Source organism: Salvia miltiorrhiza, chromosome 7 (genome assembly GCF_028751815.1).
Source record: "Salvia miltiorrhiza cultivar Shanhuang (shh) chromosome 7, IMPLAD_Smil_shh, whole genome shotgun sequence".
Lineage (NCBI taxonomy): Eukaryota > Viridiplantae > Streptophyta > Magnoliopsida > Lamiales > Lamiaceae > Salvia > Salvia miltiorrhiza.
Window position 1 is genome coordinate 11,855,992 of NC_080393.1, and position 17,824 is coordinate 11,873,815.

Genomic DNA, 17,824 nt, shown 5'->3' on the forward strand with positions numbered 1-17,824 from the left:
CTGCTTGATGTATATAAACAAATAATTAACACTTACTAAATGGATACAATATAAAACTTCTGCCTTATCATAAAGACTGGCAGCTTCTTTCAGTATATATATATTTTGTGCACATAGAAAATGTAATTGCATTATTGTCAATTCAAATAGTGTCCTATACTACATTTACAACACTGCAGAAATCGTACCGACTGACAAGGATTCTTTGTCCCTCTTCTGTTATTTCAGCTTCTGCGAATTACATCCTCTCTTCCTTCCCTTATCATACATTTAGTCTTTTCATTACTTTCAAGTACACGTACCTTTCTTTCTCTAGTCGAAAACTCACATGCCAGAGGCAACCTTGTTCACCTCTACCACCTTCCACCATGTTTATCCATGTTGCTGTATCACATGTTACTGTCAGTCGCATGCTCCGAGATGTAGAGAATGAGGAAAACAGCATGTGTACTGCTCCATATCAAGCACCCGAGTGCCAAAGCTGACGAGCAAAATTGTCACAATAAACAACAGCATCTTGCATTTGAGGCCAAATAGAGTAGTCATCAAGGGGATAATACTTCCTGCTGCAAGTAATTATTTCAAAGCACAGTCAGTCACATTATGTACTTTTACCAGAATGCCAAATAAAACTAAGAAGCCTTGCTTGGGAAACCTTTGTTTGCAACGGACTTGTACCACATTATGGACCACACAGCTGCTTCTTTCGACATTTTTTTTTCTGGTATGTTGGACATAAACGTTTTCATATCCTTTGTTTCGGTATTAAATTGACAATGTATTCAAATCCTCTCATATACAGATTAATCACAGCAAGATCTCCTAGGAAATACTAACAACATTAAGAATTCCAACATTCTAGTCTTTCATAATGAAGAAAAGCCTCTACAAAGTTATCCCCAATAGAACCAAGATCGAAGACATGAACAAGCTGATTGGGAGTCAAAATAATAGATCCATTACTCTTAAGTCTGAGATTGGTTTACAGGAAGTGGGACAACTTCTATAAAGACTGTTTTGGAGTATTGTTTTTCAAGTTCTCAAAGAAACAATAACCAAGAAACGAGAATTTGCATTGAAAGGATTGATTGCTTTTGAAATGGGGAAGAACTTTTCTTGTAGTTGTCAAATGATGTTCAGGAAGAAATGCTTTTGGGAGGAACAACTGATATTGGTTTTAGAGATGCAAGACACAACTTTAGCACCACTTTTGCTATGGCTTAAATGGATTGTTTTGGGGGAATTGTTTTTCAAGTTCTCAAACAGACACTAACCTAAAATTGGCAGCTCTAAAATATTTTTTTAAGTTCCACCAGAAACAAAACAACGCAGCTTTTCAGATTATATAGGATGAAGAAAGTGTTGGTGATACAACTATTCCAAGGGAAATGAAATGTATATAAGCATGTAGAGTAACATGAGTTAGCAGAGAAAAAATATGCAACATACCACAAATATATCCACAAGATTTTGAAAACAGATTTTTGGTCGTTTGATATACTAATGATAGTTCTGGCATACCTCATACCAGGATGGCTGCCTTTCACTTGTGCATCCACAATTGAATTTATGATGTCATGTCACAGATGCTTTTGTTTTGGAGTTCCTTTGAAGGCTAGCTTTACGGAGCTGAGGATTTTCGATGGAATATACTAAAAGACTTCCATCTTTAGTCCCAGCTATGAAGCATTCTTCAGCGGTCACAATCAGCGAACTTATTGATTTCCCGAATCCAGTATATTTCACAAGAATTTCAAGGGAGTTCATAGAGCGTACTATAATTTGTCCCTGGTCTCCAGCACAAACTAGAAAGTTACCGCAACTACTCAGTTCAATGCAGCTAAGGCGGCCATTGGACTCAGCAGTTGAAATGTGCCTCCCATTTATAGAAAAAAGATGCAAACTGAGATCATCCGCATATAGGACAATTCGGCCATGGCGAGAAGCAACAAGCTTGGACAATGGTCTCCCAGAAGGATGTCGAATAGATCTTATATATCTACCTTCCTGTATAGTATGGAAGACACAAGTTCCATCTTTTGAACCACTTATTACTAGATCAAGCTCATTGCTTGCACATATGCATGTAATGATGTCATCATGTCCACAGAGAATATGAAATGGAGTATCAGCAACGATACAATCTTTCCACGAGTACTCCGTCCGCGTATTTCGAGATCTTTTTTCAGCAGATCTAACACGTATAATTTCCCACACCATAACAGTGGTATCATAACTTCCAGTAGCAAGTATGCTTCCATCATCTGTTACTGCAAACTTACAAATAATAATTCAGTATAAAGAATTCTTGAAGGAAATAGGAACTGCGAGGATAACTGCAGAACAGATAAGACAAAAGAAATCCACTTCTAAACATGAAATGTGATTTATATAGGTATTAGCCCTACATCATATATCAAATTCTGATTAACAGCAATTCCAAGTAAAATATAACAAGAGAACCGAATTCACATGTAATGTTTGGCTAAACTAATAAGATTTTATAGAGCAAGTAATTTTTTTCCTTCTTTTTTCAAGCAAGAGGGATCAGATTTAGGGATTTAATTAGCTCAGAGCCAATCCTAGTCACCCTCAGTGACTTAAAATCTGTTTCAAATCATGCAACAAAACAGTTTGTTTCTCCAGACTCCATCGGTTAAAAATTTTGGGTTATAATAGAAGAAAGGGTTAATTGCCGCAAAAACCATATACTTTTTCGATTTTTGGTTTTTTCCCATGACAAAAAAAACTGAACAAAAATTCATGAATTGGAAAATTAATTGCAATTTTCTCCCGCGTCCATTTTTTCCCCAAATTGAATCCGAGATGGCAATCGGATTTCCAGTGTGTCATCGCCGGGAATTGAAGGAGACGACGCCGTTTTATGGTTTTTTGACAATTGAATTACAAAATCTGAAGCTTAGGGTTCGTCGAAGCTTAGAGTTCGTCGATTAGGGTTCGTCAAGCAAAATGTCCCAAAACCTAACTGAAAGCTCAAATTCAGGAGCTTTGCAACCGCCTGCACAATGTGGATGTGGAATACCAGCCATCCTTGTTGTTCATGATCATTTGGAAATGGAAATGAAATGTTGGTTTGTAGATTTTAATGGCTCGAAATCTGGAAATGGAATGACACCAAAAATCTGCTCAAAATGTAGTTCTTAATGCAGGGCAAAAATCTAGTTCTTAACTTGACCATGCCTTCTCAAAAATCTGGAAATGGAATGCTCAAAAAATGGTAGCCAGAGCTGACCAAGGCCACCAGAGCTGACAGAGCTGATTTTAGGTGAGGTGGAAAATTAGGTAATGTGGCTGCCATGTCATGATTTTATTTTAACACTTGGAATCAATTAAGCCACGTTGGATCGGAGCTCCATCGGAGATCACCGGAAAATGGATGCGGGGGAAAATTGCAATTAATTTTCTAATTCATGCATTTCTCTTCAGATTTTTTTTGTCATGGGAAAAAACCAAAAATCGAAAAAGTACATGGTTTTTGCGGCAATTACCCCTAGAAGAAAAGTTAATATCACTTTGCCCTTGGATTTCCATTTATGCTTATTTCTCTACAGTTTTGTCAGTCTGCTCTTGGATGTTCTCTTTATGCTAATATTCTGAGGTTGATCATTTAGTTATTGCATATCTAGTAAGCTACACAAGAAACATAGGCATCATATTACGTAACATACCGGAAAGCACAAAATGCTTACACTCACGAGGTTATTGTTGGCATTTAACGATTGATGACAAAATGAGTGAAATTTATATCTATCCTTTTAACATGATTCAAGTTGACTTTCCATATATACTATCATTTCTACCTTTGCGGTATCACCTAAATAAATTAGACCTTAGAAAATGCCACGCCAGAAGCTTTGATAATAACACACACACAAATGTGGAATAATATTTCTCTTAATATTACTAAGTCTGCCCATTATTCTTGGGGATTTTCATGCCATCTTGGGTGCACATGAGCGTCAGAGTATGTTCTCTCAACGTGTCAACAAAAGTGCCCACTGATGGATTATGTTTTTCTTGGTCTAACAGAAGGATCTTTCCTGATAATGTTGAATGTAAAATTGAAAGAGCTTTCATCTCAGCCGCATTTCAAGATCATTGGCACACTTTTTGCAGCGACTTTGCTTCCTCAGAATTGCTTGAACCATGCTCCTTTAGTGGTCAGAATTGTTCCATGGGTTATCCCACAAGCAATACTGAGTTAACACCTGGAGCCTGGACAGTCTCAAAACTGCCACCTGAATGTATTTTTAGGCTGTTAACAGTATTACAGCAGATGCTCACAGTCCCTATTGAATGAGCACAACTGAACGGTCCTTTTAGAGCCTATAAAAAGGCTCTACTGCTTAAAAGAGAACTGGATTGGTTATCCAGTCAAGGACAAATTAGGTATTCCTAGTTGGCTGCATGGGTCTCTTAAAGACACAGTTTCCGAATTTCTACAAAATGGCATGTGGCTGTTCCAGATGTTGTGATGGACATCTTGCTGTGCCCTTGGGTGTTTTTGAGGACGAGCGGCTCTGCACTAATTCTTTACATGGCCAGGTAACTTCTCAAGTGGCTACGCTTTGGCTGAGACCCTCTTTCTTGAATGTTAGTTGGGGCACCTGGTTTGAGATAAAAACATTCCTGACAGCCATTCTATTCTCACTTGGTGGGTCCTACATTTAGATTACCTACTTTGGGGCGTCCATTGTCTCAGTGCTGAGGAGAGCCTTGATCACTAATTTCATTATGTCTTGTTCGGTATTTTTCAGGTCCCCCCCTTTTTTTCAATGTTCACCAACTTGCTTTGGTTTCTATGACTTCTTTTATACTGGTTGCTTAGCGTTGGAAACTTCTATTTTGTTTCTCTGGTTGATTTGGTCTTCATGGAATAGATGTACTTTTGATGGATGCCCCTCCTCCATCATGGTACTCTTTCAGTTCTTAGGGCTTCTTTTGTGGAGATTTCTCGTGCATCTAGAATGATGGGTTACATGGTGAATACGGTGCAAGATCTTCAAATTCTGCCTACTTTTGCTGTTGCTGGGAGAGCTACACCTCCTCCCACAGGAAAGGATGCAATATGGTCAGTATAGATGGGTCTACCTCAGGAACTCCAGGTTCTATGTTTAATCGCAGTAATTATTACAGTTATTGAGATAGCTTATGGGCATTTTCTTTGGCTGGGATCTGACTCCATGTATGTGTTGTCCTTGTTATCTCTGGTTTCATAAAGTCCATTGGCGTTTAAAATCTCACTGGATTAGGATTTTGGAGAGGCTTCAGCTTAAATATTTTCGGGTTCTGAATATTTTTCAGGAAGGTAAACAAGTTGCGGATAAGCTAGCTAATCTGTCGTCCAAAATCGGCTGGTGACCTTCAGTACACCCTTGGATATTTTGATTTTAGTTGACAGGGACATGCACTCTAATGGATTTATTCGTGTTTGTTCTGGAATTTAGAGATGTACTCTTTTTCCTACTCAAGGGTCTGTCCTTGGGTAGCGTTTTTTTATCTTTAGAGATTCTAATGAAGCCCTGACTCTTGAGATTTTGGTTTGTGACTTCCGTGAGCTCTAGGACATTATAATTTATAACCAATTGTAAAATGAAATTGTTGTAATTTCCAGATGGTAACACTCTTACCTGCAACACAGCTGATGACGTCTTTATGATGTCTGATACTCTGCACCATCCTTCCATCATTAAGAGACATGACCTGGAAACTGTTTTCCCAGTTTCCACAAGAAATGAGGAAGTTCTCAGACGGAGTTTGCAAGGTTGCAAAGCACTGAGCTCCAGGCTCAAAGTTGTCGGCCAAAGGACTTCCGATTTTACAAGGGGAGAGTGCATCCGGACCGATTGCAAAAAAGGGGTCCTGCAGAAAAATATAAGTTTAAAGCATATACATGTATATCATAAACAAGAAAAAAGTGCTTTTACATGCATTAACATCACACCTGAGAACCAGAGAATGTAAAGTTCCCACCATATTGCAATTGTGTTGTCAACCACGTTTTAACATATACGTTGAGGCTCTGGTCCACAGAGATTATGTACGAGTCCAACACATTGACGTAAACCACAGCTGAAGAAAAATTACTCGAACATGGAACAATAGATGTTAAATTGATAGACCCAGGAGCATATCGCAGAGGATGAGCAATTGGGATTGGAGGGCCCCGCCTTGGGTGTTTCTTCTTGAAAATCTGAATGGGTGTCTGACCAAAATTGGCAATCTGGTCTTCTATGGCCGATCTTTGCAGATCATCTTCCATGTTATCCATGTTTACAGCTCCTTCATAGGTTAAATAATAAAAAATATTTGCAGCCTGTACACCAGCATCTCAGATCAGGTTAAAAAATTCATAATCACAGGTGTTGACATAGAGTAAGGGAAAAAGTTTCTTACCTCAACAGCTGGTTTTCCACGCTGTTTATAACCAAACACCAAATCGATCCAATTGTGAAGGTTTGAACTAACATACTCACTTTCAAGGGCCTCCCTGTTTTTGCTAATAAATTCTTCTGCTGAGCCCTGGAAAAGATAAAAGTTAACACTAGTAGCTATATGAGGACAAAGAAATTCACCAGAAAAATACTGAACAAAAGAATAAGCATAGCCTCAAGTAATCTTTTTTTTCACAAGCTACTCCCACCACTATTCTTAATTGATCCAACAACAAAGAACCGACTAGCAAAATCTATCACTCGGAGCAAGTACATGGAAGTCAATTAGCTAATAGGACGAACAGAAAAACACAAGGGCAAACCAAAATTGCAATCACTCAACCCTCATAGTTGTAAGCTTTTCAATTAATTTAAAATAGTGACTACGTGACACGAGTTTGTCCAAGGGCCAAGAGAACTACCTTTAAAAAATGAGATACTATAGGAAGAGATTGAAAATAAGTTCAGAAAATAAAGCATACCTTTGCCCAGGTGGGGAGGCAAACATCACGTATTGGTGCCCCATCTTGTTTTACTCCAAAATGGTACGAGTTTGAATTCATTAAAAATTCTGGCATGTAAAAGAATTCAGGAATCAATTCCTTCACATCACTAGTATTTGTAAGGCAGTTTCGGTATGTGCTTTCAATGCTGTGAAAGAGGCGGTCTGCATGGTCAAATTTACCACCCTGATTGAAGACACAGGAAGGACAGATTTTTCAGTAACAATAACAACAATGATGATGATGATGATGACAACAACGATGACGAAGATGGTAATAATGATAAATCAAAAAGGAACTAAATGGAGAAAATCAAAGAACACAAAAACCGACATAACAATCTAGAGCAAACTGCAATATAAGAACAAAATCAACTTCAAATATATAACCAGTATCAGATTCTAAAATAGAACAGTAATCTAATACCAGAAGAAAAACTAAGTAATTGTGGATGGCAAAATCATACCTGCAGACTACGGTGGAGAGCTGTAAATGGCTCTAACCGAAGTAGGTAATAGAGCACTATCCCCATGCTTGAGTAATGAGAACCATAATAGAAACTGTAGAAGGAAGCAGAAGGATACAACATGAAGAGCAAGATAATACAGATTCTGATCATGGAAGTTGGAACATAAAATACATAGAGGGGAAAATTACCTGGGAATATCAGGATCTACAAAGTTGTGGTACCTATCCTCAAAAACCTGAATCATTGAAAAATAAGTAAAAGACATAGTAACCACACAAGGACAATGCCCTGGAATAAGGGAAAAATTAAACAACCTCAAATCGTTTAGGATCAAGGGCTCCAACAGGCTTTGATAAATCTCTGAAAGTTGCCGATTTCTTCAAATCAAGAGTTTCAGATGTATAATCCGCCAATATCCAAGGAAAGACAGGATACTGGGTTAAATCATTGTATGACCTTCCTGCAAGGGTATTGAGAATCATCAAATATTCAAAGTTTGTCATCTCTCTTCTCCTCCATCTTTCCCTAGCAGCTTCTGCCATTTCCTGAGCTATGCGTCTGTCAACAAACGGAATAACTCCAGTCTTGTCCTTGTGGCCCTTTGACATAGATTCATTTCTGGTTTTCACTATCAAACTTCCAACATCTTTTGCATCTTTTTGAGATGCAAAATTTAAAAATATTGGTGCAATAGAGTTAATAAAGAAGATCTCTACTGCAGTGTATCTCAGCAAATATCTGGTCCAATGGACAGCCTTAATCTGCAATCACAAAGAACATGTGGCAATTAGGTTATAGCAACATAATGTGCCAGACAGTAAAAGAAAGAAGCACAATAAGGGATTAGTACATCTAATATGTTCCACCACCGGTGACGCTTAGTACTTATATGCTGCTTCTGATATTTGTCTCCAATAACCAAATCAAAATTCTCAGCGTAACTAAGTCTTTCAGCATCCCCATTCAAATTCGTAGGCCATCTTAGAAACTTCTGCCTTTGAGGTCCTCCAGAATGTTCAGGCTTAAGAACAGGTGATCCTCCTGTACCTTCGACACAAGACTCGGCTAGGAAATGTAAGGATTTCTTTATAATTGCCAATCGCCCAGATAATTTCCTCCTTGGTGTTACAAGAACACATGGTACTTCCATGAGAACCTGCAAATACATTAGAAAAACCAAAAAAATTGAGATTAGAGTAACCGATGCTCTTCTGCTTCAGTATAGATGCTCAGATTCATACCTCACTGTTCTCTGATTCTGTTACTGGGGGGTAATCTTCTCTGTCTTGCACAATTTCCTGCTCGGTACTTTCTTTTGCCACCTCCTGTCTACCAGAAGGATCTTCAATCTCTACAGTATGTTGCTGGCTATATTCATCCTCATTTTCACTTGGCTCTGAAGATCCCTCGTCAGTTATTCTTTGAATTCCTTTTACTGAAAATTGTTTCATTTTCTCCATGGTGACACTGTCCGAACCTTGGTTGCTATCATTGGTAGAAAGAAGTGCCTCATTGCTAGGTGTAGTGGAGGAAGGCTGACAAAGCTTGTCATCAAAATGATAATTCCGTCTTAACTTTTGCCTACGGCGCCATCCGTCTTCCGTCTTATCAAGTTTCCAATGTGTATCTATGCTACTGGGGAACGGATTAGCAGACCATGGACCCCTTTCATCAATCAGCAAGCGGAAAATATGAACCCACTTCTCCTGTCCAAGGTAAAACTTGGAATATAAGCATAGTAGCATACTATGTGCAAGAATAGAAAAAAGTAATACTATGAAGGAAACTAGCCAAAGATATTGATATATTACAGAGACAATTTGCTGGTCTTCATCCAAAGAGAGCTGGAAGAAAGATCTTCTACTGTCATCGGAAGAAAGAATGGCACTTAAACTACTCTGTATCTGGTCCTCAGAAGCTTTCTTTTGAGTAGATTCTATAGACATATTTTCTTCTATTTTATTTCGCAGCTCATCTAATTGCAAATTTCGATCTGCTGCCACACTCTTAATGTATTTGACCTCATCCGCAACCTGCAAAATATAGATTAAAACTACAGCCAGTAGTAGCAAGAATTAAATCAAGAGATTACCACTTCAAATGTTGTTTTATCTCTATAATTGCAACAGAAAATCTTGTTCTGTTTTTATTATATCCTTAGTAAGAAAGAGAAGAATCAAAGGAATCACTTTGCCTGTACCCAAATAAAAATTTGACGAGTAATGAGGAAATTCGGAGCCAACGGATGGCTAAGCAGTTTCCACTTGTACCCTCACTCTGCACTTTGGCAAACCTTATAGGTCTACTTTACCAGAAACTTTCGGCTGGCAGAATCAGGGATTCAAAACCCTTAGCCTAGGCATAAGTCACCTTCTTGTTACCAACAAAAGTTACAAATGTTTTCATGTGAAAATATTTTCTATTTCATCGAAAGTTTATGCATTCGTTGGGTGCACCTGAAAGATTCTAATGTTCGCGGACTAGCTAACTATACTAAAACCTGGGCAGAAAAGAAACATACCGCACCAAGAAGCCGATCCTTCTGGATGAAATTCAATATAGTGTTCCCTTCCTTTGATTTACTACCTAAATCAGACAAATCATCACTATCCATGATGCTTGTAGCTAGCATTGACTTCCCGCAATTGATAGTTTCTCGTATCAATCTGGATATAACATGAATACGAACTCCACCATCAAGCATTCCATACTGTGACCTAACAGCAAGCAAGGACCTGTGCACAAATAAACTGGTCATTACCTAAAACGCATGTTGTTGATTAAAAAAACCCACGTATAATTAATGAACCAGTCATTAAAAACTAGTCCTGCAAACATATTAGCTACAGTTGAGAAATTCAATACCAGATAAAAAGTTGCAGCCTACTCTTGCTCTGGTCATCATCAGCGGTCAGAAGGAAAGGCAGAATAGGAACAACTTGTTGGACGCAATGAGATGCTCTCTCAAGTGATGTTCTACAAAGATAGAGGATCATTAGTCGGTTAACAAATCTTAAGCATTTTTCCCCTCTTAAGAGCATAGCCTTATCAACAGCTTTATTTTGTTTTCCAACTAGTGCACTGCTGATACCCCCTGACACAGCTGCAGCCATCTCAGCAGCTGGGATGTTCAATGATTCTACCAAGCCACGAGCTCTTTGGCTTAACGATGGCATCAAAAATGATGAAGACCTTGGTAAACTCTTGCTCTGTCCCTTTCCATTCATTTCGCTGATAATAATCCAAAGGTTGTCGTACAAATTCCACCACTCATCAGAGATTTTTTCGTCTTCATTGAAGGAATGCTTGTTCTGTACCCCATAAGTCCTATTAAGAAAAGTGAACTATTTCAGAAAGAATATATAGAAGTACAGCTGAATTAAGGTTGGTTGCAGTCAACTTCTTTAAATCCCAAAATCAATAATCAAGATGTTGATACCCAGATAAGTTATCGGCAGGCTCTCCCTGCAAGGCCTCAACTAAAGCATCATTAAAGTCTGGGCAGCTGTCTAATTCTGGAAAATGAGGAGAAAACTTGGAGATGCTTGCTGGAAACTGTTGAAAGGGGAAAAAAAAGGTTTCTTATATACAACAGAATAACATGTGCTGCAGCCAAGTGAAAATACGCAAGAAAACATACAACCCAGTCAACAGGGAAGATCTATTTCAACAACCAAAAATTGCATATGCAACATGGCATCCCAGAATGAGTACCCAGTGCATTTCTGTTGAATGGAAAGAACAGAAGAACTACCTTCTTTCAGATTATTTGGACTTTTCAAGGGCATACCATCTTGAAAATATAGGGATATTTCTTTTACACTCACTTCTTCAGTTCATAAAACTCAAGAAAAACTAAAACCATGTTTCATAGATAGGATCTAAAGTTTCTTTTCTTTCTCGTAAATGCCGATCTTAACCATGATTCAAATGCCAAAGAAAATGTGCTATCTTTTCAAGATGTGAAGCCTTAAAAATCTTAAGGGTCATTTATACTCGCATCCCTTTCTCACCTGAAATTATATCACCAATTTTTCTGTTTAATCTATAATTAAGGAAATCTGCAAAGTGTGATAGCCATACATACCCACTTTTGTTTCATGGTTAGGTAGGGAAGTGAAGACTTAACAAAATATTAATGAACTTTTATTTGACTGAGATCACTTCATATTTTGTTAATCAGGATGCTATTTAGGATATGAACTAATGAACCCACTTGGTTTAAAAGGGCTAATTAGATACCCAAAAACAGGCAAAATGTAAAAATTTTATGGCTATTGGATAGGTTATTTTAGGATATTCAGACACAAAATTTTGTTATTTTGCTTAGACAAAAAAAAAAAAATAGTATCCACAACTTTGAAAACATATTAATCCTAGCCACTGTTACAAAAATACCATCCAATAATGTTGAATTTATAAATTACGACCAATGTGTTTCCCTTCCCAATTCACACCCCACTGCCTGTCATCACCGACCATCGAGCCATCACAATGCTGTCGAGCTTGGAAGAGGAAGAGAACCACGGAAACCACGAGAGTGCTTGTTCTTTGTTGCGCGAAATGCGATGATGGCGCAATGATGTGAATGGATCCCATTCGTGCACCTTCGCGCGATAGTGTAAAATACACTATCGCACGAAAGGGTGTCTTTTAAGCCGTCACCAAGATAGTGTAAACGTTTGCGCCGCTCATGTAAGTGTAAAATACACTACCATGCCAACGCATGCCTTTCGAGCCTTCGTGTCATCGTGCGATAGGCCAAATGTTTGCGCCTTCTTTAACTATTGATTCAAGTGTTGTGTTCAAGAGATGCATTTAACTACTATAGAATAATACTCCCTCCGCCCCCTATAAATATGCATAGTTGACCATGGCACGGGTTTTAATAAAAAGTTGCTTGAAGAATTGACAGTGGAAAAAGGGACCCACATTGAGGATATTGTTTAGTAGATTATGAGTAAATAGTGTAAGTTACAAGGGTAAAATTGCGAAAATTATGTGTGGGGTAGTGTCCAAAAATAGAGTATGCATAAATTTAGGGTGACATATCAAAAAGGAAAGATATGCATAAATATGGGGGACGGAGGGAGTATTAGATTGAAAATAATACTCCCTCCGTCCCACTTTTCTTGACACACTTTCCTTTTTAGTTTGTCCCATTTATAATGACACTTTCCAAATAAAGTATGTGATCCCTACATTCTCTACACACATTAATAAGTGGACCCTACACACTTTATACCCTTTTCCCTTTATTCTTAATTTCAGTGCCCAAAGAAAATGTGCCAGGATAAGTGGGACGGAGGGATAATGAATTCTCCCAACTCTTATCCCATTGTAAATTTATTACTTAAGTTTTCACTTTTTACCTAGGAGCAAACTTTAAAGGCTCTACAATTATGAAAGATGAAGAGTAGTCTCACTATTTTAGAAGGGAAGGATAATTAGACGTACTTTGAAAGGGCATGAGCATATCAAGTAATGGAGGTTGAATAGCAACTACGTACCGGAAGCCGATTATCCAATTCAGAGATGAGCATTTCATCGACTAGCTTTACGAGGTAGAATGTGTTGTCTCGACATGGCTGAGAGACGAAAGTATTTTCTTCAGCAGATGAGTTTATTAGCTTCTGGGTCAAATCTTCATATATATCACGAACAAATGGCTGATACGAGATGCTAACCTGTAAAAACATGAGTTTCACAGAGTTTGTTCTTTGGTAATATAGAAAATGAAAATTATAAAGTCTATGGAGAGACAGTAGAAATACTTGTTCACTTTGAATAAGCAGAAAATTCACAGTCTCTTCTAAATTCTGCCAGCCACCTTTCACGGAAAGAATATAGTGAGAGAGCACAAGACTGTATACACTTTTCACCATATATTGCTCATCTATCTCAGAATCATCACGAGTTCCCATTTTCACTTTGTAATTCATTAACACGTCAAGCTTTACAGAGGCTGACAACCAAGAATTCCACCCATTTTCCTGCATAAAACATTTAAGTACATTAGAGGAATGAATTTTACTTGATAGAGTACAGCAAACAAGAAATTAGTACCATAAGGGCTTCAATATTAGAAGGATTTGAATCTAGTAGATCTAATAGATCGCCCATGATTTTCACTCTTGAAGTGCGATTCTCACAACCTGATAAAAATTTGAAAATGAGGGGTAAAATTTGAGGAAGGAAAAACTCAGAATTATTCCTGCTGCTTTTTGGTCTATCAGGTTGGTTCTGCTTCCGCAAAACCTACAGGCAAGACAAAACGAATTGTAAATTTTGCAGCATGCTTACTCCCTTTAACCTAAAAAGAGATATAACGTAAACACCCTGACAAATAGACTGAACTAATGTAAGCTACCTGTTTTGGGCTGGCACCACCTAGGAGAACATCAAACATGGTAGCACACAGAAGGTCTGTCTGGGGGAATTTGAAGAGCCTGTCTGATACTATGGAAAAAAATGGTTGTGTAACTAAGCTGATTTTCTTTTGACCTTCAGACAAATATTTTGATCGCCCAACTGAAATGTTGAAAAATTTGGATCCTTTCTTCTCATAAGGAAGACCAACAAGAAGTCTTCCAATAAACTGTAAGCCAAGCAATCTAACTGGCTCAAAATCCCTACAGTAATGATAGACACAAAAGTATATGAACCAGAACCACCAAATATCTCTCTGAACTGATGCAGAGAACAAAAACTGGAAAAAAGGAAAAAAGTTAAGTCTTGAGCAAAAATTCTGTGTTCATATTTTGGTATGTATTTATAATAGCTTAAAAAAAAAAATTGAAACATTCTGGTAAAGAGCGGAGGTGATAAAACTGCAAAGGACACTGAAGATCTCTGAAATCCATACACCTAAAACACGTTCAGGTCACTCCACTAAATATTTTAGCATGATGTGAAGAACTCAATAATCATGTAAGAAACTAACAATTGCAAGAAAAAAATTGGCACTATAATGGAAAAGAAGTTCAAAGGTTTCGAAACAATGCCAAAAATTATAAATAAAATCATAAATCAGGACCATACACAAGACAATGTCATCAAATGTTCTATAGATTCGGAGACATAGTATAGAAGTAAATGATGTTTGTCATCCTTTCTGTATCAGGGCACTGAACGAAAAAATTAGATGACTACCTCGACAGAAGATTGACAAAAATGTGACAACCTCCAATTATGTTCACTTGTTCCAGAAAGGAAGCAAGGAGTTGCTTGTCGGAAACTGCACGTATGATCATATTTAAAATGTCTTCAATGCAAGCCATATCTTCACAGATTTCAGAAAATGCTATGAGTGCTTTTATGTCGGATGTTGTTATATGCTCCCTACAAATTCAAAAAAACCCTTAGAATAACTGAAATTGGTTTTACAAAATATACCAGATACAACACCCAGTGAGTATGGGCTTAAATAGAGAATCAGATGCAATAGCATTAAAACCCATAAGTACCTGAGACTCATCTCTCCAAGACTCAATAAAAGAAGACGGATTTTATGTACTTCTTCTCTGTCAGGCTTTTCTCCGACAATTTGGTCTGTCAAGATCTGCTTGCTCCTGACAGCAGGTTTGCTCTCAGCATTGTCCCAGTAAAACTGCCGAATAATATCAAGAACGCGAGGAAGCCTACAAAGACTCTTGAGCAACCTCGGATCATTATCAAATTGCTGGATAAGGAACATATATAGCTCCCGTTGCACCTTGTAAGCTGTGTGGACCCAGATATGAGGATTTAGAAAGACATAAGAAATAGCATCTTTTACCAGCAGCTCAGACAAGCCTGGAGGAGAAAATGTTATTAGACAGTGCACAGCATTTGAAGAAAAACATATGATCTTATACACACACTAGCCTAAAAAATTAATAAGCAGTTTAGGCTTCATGAATTACCGCCATTAGAAACAAGACCAAACAAATGCTTTAACGCTGAAAGTGTTTCCAGATTTAGCTGATTGGCTGGAGCTTGTTGCAGCAAAAATCCCAATACAGAAAATCCAGAAAGTAATAGCATCTGCTGTTGATTGGCTAAATTATCATCCAAGACCGATGCTATTAGCTTAATAGTTTCAGCAGTCAAATGTCCCAGGGTAATAGGAGGTAGCAACATCTCGTCAACATGTTCGCTTCCATCTTTTTCATACATCTCCGGCTGTGTTAAAAGAGGGAAAAATACAGAAACTCCCCCAACACAATAAATAATCTGCTGCAAAAGCCGTCGACTGCACAGCTGGGTGCCACCCAATACAGTTGCTTCTAAAGTCCTCTTATCCATTGCATGATCAACAATTGGTGAAACATTAGATAATGTTCTACCAATACTTGCCTGGAGAGGGAAGAAAAGACACAAAAATTTGTTAGTCTCTAGTTGTAGAAAAAATTAAAGATCCTTGTTCAATCTGACATATTTCACAGGAATAAGAAGCACCTGCGCATTAAGTCCAAAAATGATTTTTGATGCAAGGCCGTCTTTGGCATCAAGAACTCCACCAGGCAGAAAGTTATCCACATACACTGAAATGTCATTATCAAGGAAGTAATACATATAACTTGGTCCCAAAGAACAGATTCCCCGCACAAGTTCAGCAGAGATAGCATCACTGAACAAGTATGTAGGACCTATCTGGCCGCAAAATGGCAAAGCATCTTTGACAGAATGCATGACATTCTCGTCCTCATACATTGGTTGCTTGAATTTAGTGCCAATTGTGCAGGTAGTCAATGGTTCGCTAATTTTTGGATATCTGGAATATATAAGAATAAGTATGAAAGTTCTTCTATTAGTTTTTTTAGAATAAAATCAATTAGCGACAGGAAATTAGACTACCTGCACTTTTCTGAGGATAAAAGAACACCATCCAAATAACACTTCAGCTGGCTTCCCCCAGAAAATGCTCGACCAACAGAATGTACTAAACAGAAAAAGTACCATTTCTTTCTGACAAGGTTGAAACTCATAGAAGCACTTTGTCTTTTCTGATTAATCGACTGAAATATAAAACCAGGGTTACTAGAACTTTGTAGTAACACTTCATTTTGCAATGATAAGCATCACAAATTCAAGTCCAAGAAGCAGACTGCAAAGTAGGACAGATAATTCTACTATAGTTGGAAAAAATATATATATGAAATTCTGAGTTTCACCTCATATATTAGCTTATCCATCGCAAGGACAGCATAGCATCCCCGTCCATTTTCCGTAAGGAAACTAAAGAGACCCATTGGTTCATTTTGAGGAAAGCTTTCTATCCTGAGCCAACACGTAAAAGAAAATCCCTTGTTCACAGGCCATTGAACTGGGGTTTTGATTACTATGCCCTGCATATCCAGGTAGAAATCATATCTGTTAACCAAGAACTTATCTTGTACTAAAGATGAAACGACTATGGAAACACCCTTCATAAAGGCAAACGCTAACACACAATAGCATAACTGTCTTGCTAAAGTAATGATCTGAGGTACACTCACCCTTTCTTTTCTACTACATGCTAAATTTTCTGAGTACCCAAAACATATACCTGGAGATTACATGAAACGTATTATTCCTTATTAAGATTACAGACTTGTTTATTAAGTACGAGCAGTCAGCCACTTAATAAAGAGATTAGGAAATAGGACAAAGTCCTATGCACTCCTGAATTCGAGAATGCAACCTAAACGCAGCATGTTATAGCGATGATGAAAAGTAAATTTAATGAAACCTTTTAAAAGTTGCAGAAAGACCTAGAAGAAAGAGAGGTGGAAAAATACATATTAATACATGGAACTGAGTGCAGGTTTGCCTCATACATTCAGAGGGGGGCAATAGCCTGCTCCCAGTTGAATTTATTTCATAAATCCAAAATTTTGTATAAGTAATGGAAATTGAGTCTTCTACTAGAAACTGGATTTCACAGGGTGGAGATAAGCAACTCTTATAGATCATAATTCTGCGTCATATCTTCAAATTTTAGTATAAGTACTGTATAAGGTACATTTGCACCAATAACTTTTAATAAATTCTACTGGGTTAGGTGACAATAAAAGTTTCAATACTCAATTACTTATATAAGAACTTCAGAGGAAATAAAAGAAAACTGACTCAAATGTGTGAAGATTACATTTGTAGAAGGCAAACAAAAAACCTTCAAATTATAAATGTGGTTCTAACTCCAAATCCAATATCACTGGTTTCACCAGTAAGCTCCAGCTAGTAATAAACTGAAGTACTGGAAGAAGCATGAAATTTTAAAGTAGCATAATTTTCTGTGTAACAAAATGTGGGATGATTGACAAACATTTACTGTTAATAAAAAACATGTCAGAAAATTCATGCAACTCAATAGTCTATGAAGTATGATTCATTATTTAAATTAATTGTGTAGTTGAGAAGACTCCAAACAAAGG

The 17,824-nt window shown here is 37.6% G+C and overlaps 1 protein-coding gene across 1 annotated transcript in view; it reads right to left on the reverse strand.

Annotated features, from left to right (window-relative positions):
- Positions 1 to 44: 44 nt before the first annotated feature.
- LOC130992533 (BEACH domain-containing protein B) overlaps positions 45 to 17,824 on the reverse strand; it is a 30,968-nt gene continuing 13,188 nt past the window's right edge. The window contains 25 exon segments of the mRNA XM_057917196.1: positions 45 to 566; positions 1,522 to 2,270; positions 5,652 to 5,883; positions 5,966 to 6,337; positions 6,418 to 6,543; positions 6,938 to 7,144; positions 7,425 to 7,518; positions 7,616 to 7,662; positions 7,742 to 8,188; positions 8,278 to 8,583; positions 8,669 to 9,133; positions 9,239 to 9,460; positions 9,949 to 10,162; positions 10,293 to 10,754; positions 10,867 to 10,982; positions 12,938 to 13,114; positions 13,202 to 13,420; positions 13,494 to 13,685; positions 13,798 to 14,059; positions 14,580 to 14,768; positions 14,894 to 15,221; positions 15,332 to 15,764; positions 15,867 to 16,182; positions 16,266 to 16,426; positions 16,583 to 16,756. Of these exon segments, the coding sequence (XP_057773179.1) occupies positions 1,576 to 2,270; positions 5,652 to 5,883; positions 5,966 to 6,337; positions 6,418 to 6,543; positions 6,938 to 7,144; positions 7,425 to 7,518; positions 7,616 to 7,662; positions 7,742 to 8,188; positions 8,278 to 8,583; positions 8,669 to 9,133; positions 9,239 to 9,460; positions 9,949 to 10,162; positions 10,293 to 10,754; positions 10,867 to 10,982; positions 12,938 to 13,114; positions 13,202 to 13,420; positions 13,494 to 13,685; positions 13,798 to 14,059; positions 14,580 to 14,768; positions 14,894 to 15,221; positions 15,332 to 15,764; positions 15,867 to 16,182; positions 16,266 to 16,426; positions 16,583 to 16,756 (6,456 nt within the window). The 3' untranslated portion in view covers positions 45 to 566; positions 1,522 to 1,575.